The following is an 8,059-nucleotide window of genomic DNA, read 5'->3' on the forward strand; positions in this document are numbered from 1 at the left end:
ACAGTGTGTTACACTGCGTTACTGTGTGTACAGAGTGTCAGTGTGTGTTACAGTGTGTTACACTGTGTTACACTGCGTTACTGTGTTACATTGTGTCAGTGTGTGTTACAGTGTGTTACTCTGTGTTACTGTGTGTACAGTGTGTCAGTGTGTTTTGCAGTGTGTTACACTGCGTTACTGTGTTACATTGTGTCAGTGTGTGTTACAGTGTGTTACTCTGTGTTACTGTGTGTACAGTGTGTCAGTGTTTGTTGCAGTGTATTACATTGCGTACTTTGTGTACAGTGTGTCAGTGTGTGTCAGTGTGTGTCAGTGTGTGTCAGTGTGTGTTACAGTGTGTTACACTGCGTTACTGTGTGTTACACTGGGTTACTGTGTGTACAGTGTGTCAGTGTGTGTTGCAGTGTATTACACTGCGTTACTGTGTGTACAGTGTGTCAGTGTGTGTTACAGTGTGTTACACTGCGTTACTGTGTGTACAGAGTGTCAGTGTGTGTTACAGTGTGTTACACTGTGTTACACTGTGTTAATGTGTGTACAGTGTGTCAGTGTGTGTTACAGTGTGTTACACTGCGTTACTGTGTGTACAGAGTGTCAGTGTGTGTTACAGTGTGTTACACTGTTACACTGCGTTACTGTGTGTACAGTGTGTCAGTGTGTGTTACAGTGTATTACAGTGTGTTACAGTGTGTTGCTGTGTGTGCAGTATGCGTTACAATGTGTTACACTGCGTTACTGTGTGTACAGTGTGTTACAGTTTGTTACTGTATGTACAGTGTGTCAGTGTGTGTTACACTGTGTTAAACTGCGTTACTGTGTGTACAGTGTGTCAGTGTGTGTTACACTGTGTTACACTGCGTTACTGTGTGCACAGTGCGTCAATGTGTGTTACAGTGTGTTACAGTGCGTTACTGTGTGTCAGTGTGTGTTGCAGTGTGTTACACTGTATTACACTGCGTTACTGTGTGTACAGAGTGTCAGTGTGTGTTACAGTGTGTTACACTGTATTACACTGCGTTACTGTGTGTACAGTGTGTACAGTGTGTCAGTATGTGTTACAGTGTGTTACAGTGTGTACAGTGTGTCAGTGTGTGTTGCAGTGTGTTACACTACGTTATGGTCTGTACAGTGTGGCAGTGTGTGTTACAGTGGGTTACAGTGTGTTACACTGCGTTACTCGGTGTACAGTGCGTCAATGTGTGTTACAGTGTGTTACACTGCGTTACTGTGTGTCAGTGTGTGTTGCAGTGTGTTACACTGTATTACACTGCGTTACTGTGTGTACAGTGTGTCAGTGTGTGTTACAGTGTGTTACACTGCGTTACTGTGTGTACAGAGTGTCAGTGTGTGTTGCAGTGTGTTACAGTGTGTTGCTGTGTGTGCAGTATGCGTGACAATATGTTACACTGCGTTACTGTGTGTACAGTGTGTTACAGTGTGTTACTGTATGTACAGTGTGTCAGTGTGTGTTACAGTGTGTTACACTGCGTTACTGTGTGTACAGTGTGTCAATGTGTGTTACAGTGTGTCAATGTGTGTTACAGTGTGTTACAGTGTGTTACACTGCGTTACTGTGTGTACAGTGTGTCAGTGTGTGTTGCAGTGTGTTACGCTGTATTACACTGCGTTACTGTGTGTACAGTGTGTCAGTGTGTGTTGCAGTGTGTTACAGTGCGTTACTGTGTGTACAGTGTGTCAGTGTGTGTTACAGTGTGTTACACTGTGTTAAACTGCGTTACTGTGTGTACAGTGTGTCAGTGTGTGTTACAATGTGTTACACTGCGTTACTGTGTGTACATTGTGTCAGTGTGTGTTGCAGTGTGTTACACTGCGTTACTGTGTGTACATTGTGTCAGTGTGTGTTGCAGTGTGTTACACTGCTTTACTGTGTGTACAGAGTGTCAGTGTGTGTTACAGTGTGTTACAGTGTGTTACGCTGTATTACACTGCGTTACTGTGTGTACAGTGTGTCAGTATGTGTTACAGTGTGTTACAGTGTGTACAGTGTGTCAGTGTGTGTTGCAGTGTATTACACTGCTTTACTGTGTGTTACACTGTTACTGTTACATTGTGTCAGTGTGTGTTACACTGTGTTACTGTGTGTACAGTGTGTCAGTGTGTGTTACAGTGTGTTACACTGCGTTACTGTGTTCGATTGTGTCAGTGTGTGTTACAGTGTGTTACTCTGTGTTACTGTGTGTACAGTGTGTCAGTGTGTGTTGCAGTGTATTACACTGCGTACTTTGTGTACAGTGTGTCAGTGTGTGTCAGTGTGTGTCAGTGTGTGTTACAGTGTGTTACACTGCGTTACTGTGTGTTACACTGGGTTACTGTGTGTACATTGTGTCAGTGTGTGTTGCAGTGTATTACACTGCGTTACTGTGTGTACAGTGTGTCAGTGTGTGTTACAGTGTGTTACACTGCGTTACTGTGTGTACAGAGTGTCAGTGTGTGTTACAGTGTGTTACAGTGTGTTACAGTGTGTTACACTGTGTTACTGTGTGTACAGTGTGTCAGTGTGTGTTACAGTGTGTTACACTGCGTTACTGTGTGTACAGTGTGTCAGTGTGTGTTACAGTGTATTACAGTGTGTTACAGTGTGTTGCTGTGTGTGCAGTATGCGTTACAATGTGTTACAGTGCGTTACTGTGTGTACATTGTGTTACAGTTTGTTACTGTATGTACAGTGTGTCAGTGTGTGTTACACTGTGTTAAACTGCGTTACTGTGTGTACAGTGTGTCAGTGTGTTACACTGTGTTACTGTGTGCACAGTGCGTCAATGTGTGTTACAGTGTGTTACAGTGCGTTACTGTGTGTACAGTGCGTCACAGTGTGTTACAGTGCGTTACTGTGTGTACAGTGCGTCAATGTGTGTTACAGAGTGTTAATTAATTAATTGATTGATTACATTTATATAGCGCTTTTCTAGGTACTCAAAGCGCTTCACATATGGGGGGGGGGGACTCAACTCATCCACCACCGAAGTGTAGCACCCACCTGGGTGATGATGGAATTTTGCCAGGGCACCGGGGTTACACCCCTACTCTTGCGATGAGTGCTGATGGGATCTTTATTGACCACAGAGTCAGGACCTCGGTTTAACGTCTCATCCGAAGGACGGTGCTCACTCACAGGACAGAGTCCCTGGGTGCATTCCATTTGGTAACGATTTCTCCTCGTCTCCTCGCCTCGCGTCTCTTCCTCGACTCCTCGGTCAAAGGTCACGGAGGAAACGAGGAGGAGATGCGAGGAGGCGAGTGAACCTGGCTTGTCAATTGGAACGTCCTCGCACGCACCATATTGAACTGACGTGTGAAGCGTTGCGTTGAGGCTCCTCCCACACAGGATGACAGCTGTCGAAATTATTCTAAGGCTCATGTGTTATCCACATAAAAACGTTCAACAAAGTTCAGATTAATGTTTAATTAATTTAATTATGCCAGCCTCTAGTGAGCCTTGTCTACCTCATGAAGGTAGAACACTTAAAAAAAATTCCCAATGCCTAAAAATCGTTTCTGTTTCTGTTTTTATTCATTTTTCTTGTTATTCTGTTTGCTGTATGCTACATTTTAATTTAGTGAAGCACTTTGCAACACTGATAAGAAAGGTGCTATACAAATTGTCCAACTTTCATCCTTTATGCGACTTGGATTAGACAACGATCATGTGGCTGTTTGACATCTCACTGGCAATGAACCAAAGTGCTTTCTTTTTATTCCTACATAAATAAATACAATTCCCAAATAACCATAGATCTAGCTGTAAGAGCAAAATGTGCGATTTAAAACAAGGAAATGCTGTTGAGGTTTAGTAAGAATTTATTCTCCCGAAGAGAAATTCCATGGCAACACACACAAACACAATTCATAAGCATGATGAATACTGAATGAGAGACACATCAAACAAACAGCAAACCAGCTGGTGATCCAGAGAAGACACAGAAGTGATTCCAGCAAAAGACAAACATACCGACCTTTATGATGAAAATATGTCCTGTCATGGCAACGGCCATTACGCCCCAATGTTAAAAATGTAGTGAGAATGGAAACATAGGTAAGCTACGCCTAAAAGGCAGAGAAAGTAGGCCTAAATACCAAAAAAAAAATGGTCGGATGAAATCAGATCCCAAAATTCAAAAATAATGTCACAAATAATCGTGGTCCTGGAGTCCCTCAGGCTGTCCCACAGGGGCAGATATCTGTGCTGCCAGTCTGTCCCGCACTCCCTGCCCCCCTTGCTCGTTCCTGACTGGGCGGGGTGGTGGAACCTCCACCGCATCTGGCCTGTCGTCGTCTGGGTCCACGACATCCCCAGCTGTGAGGCAGATGTTGTGGAGGACAGCACAGACGGTGACCACATCCGGAACAAAAGTGTGGTGCACCTCCAGGGCCTTGAAGAACAGGCACCTCCAGCGGGTCTTCATCATCCCAAAGGCTCGCTCTATTACTGAACGAGCCCTGGCGTGGTGGCGGTTGTAGCGCTCCTGCACCCTCCCCTGCAGTGGCTCCCGGTATGGTGTGAGGAGGGTGATGGGAGCCCTGATGCAGGGGTAGCCACCGTCGCCGATGATGAAGTACCCGGGAGGAGGATACCTTGCAGCGGTGTAGAGGCTGGAGTTCTTCAGGACCCTGGTGTCATGCACCGACCCAGGGTACCCCACGAACAGGTTGATGAACCTTCCGTAGCTGTCGCACAGTGCCTGCATCTGCACTGATGCGAACAGCTTGCGGTTGATGTAATCCTGTCCGTGGGGGCCTGGGGGTGTCTTGATCCGGATGTGGCACCCGTCTAGCGCTCCCACACAGTTGGTGAAGGCGGGGCTCCCGGATAGCTCCGTAAAGCCCAAGGCCACAGCAGGAACGTCCTCCTCAGCAGGGTAGCGGATGTGCTGTCCACGAATGGCCACCAGCGACCCACAAAGCTGGTGGACCACTCTGTGGACAGTGGTCTTTGGCACCTGGAAGGCCCTGCTCACCACACTGTACGAAAGGCCGTGAGCTAACCAGTACAGTGTGATAAGGACCTCCAGGTGCTGAGCCCAGCCTCTTGCCTTTCCCCTGCTGAGGAGTTGCAAGAGGGCGGTCACGGAGGTGCGGGACAGACGGTAGTCAGGCCTGAGGTCCTGCTGGGGATCAAAATACATCTGGAGCAGGGGCACCTCCCGATTCATCTGTGCGTAAACCGGGGGGCGGTCAGCCTAAGGAAACAACACATTGTAAAGGACATGAGTGGTTGCATTCTTCCTTATGGTATTTGCTTTTCTTCAGGTAAATCCCCTCACATATAGTCAGTGGATGTCATCTGAGCACTCACCTGCTCCAGTAGCACCATCATGGTGCGTAGACGTGCTCGCCTTCTCCGCATGCGGCGGGTGGCGAGTTCGGTCCAAACGGAGGATGACATAGCGAGTATCGTCTCCATCATATCAGAGTATAGAGTGGGGAGCATGCACATGTTCCTTTTATAATCTGACAATCCACCTGTGGTTAATTAGGGTAATAACAAAAAGCTGCCCCAACAAGAGGTTGTGGAGTGTAGCTTTGGTGTTAATTCACCTGACACACCTGTTCTACATTTCAACTAGGCCTATTTAAATTGTGATTATTATTGTCTTCATATAATGACCTTCTGCCACTCAGCTAGCCTATACCTACTTTATTACATCCCGAAAGGTCTAGGGATAAGTCATGATGAATAGCCAAGATAAGCGAAATTGTATTGGGACTGTTAAGTAGTTGGCTACTCAGGCCATAATAGTTGTGGTAGCAGTCTAATTACACTTGATACCAAAGTTGAACCGACCAAAATGCATATCATTAAATAGGCTGGGAATGAAAAACGCTCTTGTCTCATGAGCAGTCACTATTAATGAATGGAAATCATGATATAGGCTATTATACCAACTTGAAAGCAAATTGGACAGTGGGCGCTAGAGTGCTAGATTTTGTAGATTGTAAATGTAATTATCGACCCATGGCCTAGGCTACACAGTTCAGTCACCAAGACAGACTTTAACGTGAAGATGTTTCTGAAAACACATCTATGGCTCTTCCACATAACATTTTTATTTATTGGGGGATAAAGGAACAAACAAACAAAGTAGGGGTGGGTGGGTCACATTTTATTGGCCATTCTGTCGAGAATATCCAACAGTCTTTCAGTCTGCTGCTCAGCCCGCTCCGCACGCGCATCCTCCTTGGCCGCCTCTTCCCGGAGGAACCCCAGCAGCGCTCCCTCTCCTCTTCGCCTCTTGGCTGCCGGGGGACCCGAGGAAGCCGCGGAGGTTGACACGGCGGAGTGGGCGGCAGCATCTGATGGCCCCGGTTGCTCGCCAGGGTCACTGGGATCTGGGCTGGATGGGGAACGCACAGCTGCAGACTCCGGCTGCTGGTCCTCCACACATGAGTCTATCAAGACGGGAGGCACTACTGATGGCCTCCCGCCGATAGCCTCATGCATGAGGGAGAACCAGGGCCAGGTCGCAGCCGTTTGCTCCCCATCCTCAGTCCCAGTGCCCGTCGCTGGTGACTTGAGGTCCTATAATAGGCAAGGCAAGGCAGCTTTATTTGTATAGCACATTTCATACACTGAGGCAATTCAAAGTGCTTTACAGAGAAATGCAAATAAAATACAGTAAAGGTAACAAATGTACAATTAAAAAGTGCAAAAGAGATCCACAAGATAAGAGACTTAAAAAGTAAACTAGTGCAGTTCAAGTGAAATAGAAAGATAAAAGAAAAGACAGTGCAAGAGGATTGGAAAAGTGCATTAAAATCACATTTAAAATAAATTATATATATATATATATATATATATATAGGCTTATATATATATATATATATATATATATATATATATATATATATATATAAATATATAAAACTGTGCAGATGAGTGTTGCTGATTTCCTAAAAAGCCCTGGCGAACGGAAACGTTTAAAGCCCTGATTTAAAAGATTGTAAAGTAGAGGCAGACCGCAGATGTTCTGGAAGTTGTAAAGAGACGCGCAAGGTAAAAGAGTCGCATGTGTGCATTTATAGGCTTTTGATGTGATGGACTAATTTCATTCAGGCCTGTTAGATCATGGAATGTCATTCATATTAATGATAAATCCTATGTAATGACTGATTCACGTCTTTTGTGCCCCCGCACATTCTAAATTGAGAGCCTAATCGCATCGATTTTACATCTTCAATGCTGAGCGCCCTCTTGTGGCTACATGACACTAACCACATGTCACAAAGTTTAGGTGCAAGGTTGTTTAATATGTACAGATCGCTTGTTGCATACCTTGTACCTTCTTTTCAGGTTGTCCCACTTCTTTGCTGCCTGGGCTGGGGTTACTTCACCCCCCAGCCCAATGGCATTCAGAATGATACTGCAAAACAAGCAATTCAAATGGGAAATATACAATGAATAGCTATTATAGCCCAATGTTGCAATAGCTGGCATCAAACATGAAACACTCACCCCCAAGCAGCTCTGGCAGCATTTCTCTTCCCAGTGAAGAGGCGGTCCCTCTCTATGCGCTGGAGGATCAGCTGGCGCGTCTCTTCCTCTGTCCCTATTACCACATCCAGAAGCCTTATGGTGATTTACTTATTCCTATTTGGATTGGGTTTGACATCATACAACTGCACCAGATCTGTCAGTATCTGGACATATTTAACCTTCATAAGGTTCATTTAACACTTCATAAACACATGTTCAGCTAACATTTAAAACCTACGCTATTTCTGTTTGGACAATATGTAACAAGTTGGAGCTACTTACAACTGTGGACTCTTCCAGCCATGTCAGCACGTTTTCTGATGGTATGGAGGCGGTCTGATATCCGCACGTGCCAATGGTTAATTGACTTAACTCATCATTTCCGCATCGAGGATACACCTGAGTATCCTCCGACCACGCCTTATTGGAGGACGGAGGCGAGGAGACTTTAAGGATCCTTCATGCGTCTTTTAACCAATTGGAACGTCCTTAATGATGGCGGCTCATTTTTGGATGCCGGGTCAGCGAGGAGACGAGGTCGCGAGGACGGAGGAGGAGACACAAGAC

General features: G+C 45.6%; 1 protein-coding gene across 1 annotated transcript; it reads right to left on the reverse strand.

The window, feature by feature from the left end:
* Positions 1-4,145: 4,145 nt before the first annotated feature.
* On the reverse strand, positions 4,146-5,404 carry LOC139642232 (putative nuclease HARBI1). Its single transcript, XM_071516992.1, has 2 exons — positions 5,315-5,404; positions 4,146-5,198 (listed from the first exon to the last, which is right to left on the reverse strand). Exons 1-2 carry the CDS (start codon positions 5,402-5,404, stop codon positions 4,146-4,148), a joined length of 1,143 nt encoding a protein of 380 aa, XP_071373093.1.
* Between the last annotated feature and the right edge of the window lie 2,655 nt (positions 5,405-8,059).

This window comes from Centroberyx affinis, unplaced genomic scaffold, assembly GCF_046629955.1.
Source record: "Centroberyx affinis isolate AG114_WGS23_722 - 3 ecotype Tasmania unplaced genomic scaffold, CSIRO-AGI_Caff_v1 ptg000039l_1, whole genome shotgun sequence".
Lineage (NCBI taxonomy): Eukaryota > Metazoa > Chordata > Actinopteri > Beryciformes > Berycidae > Centroberyx > Centroberyx affinis.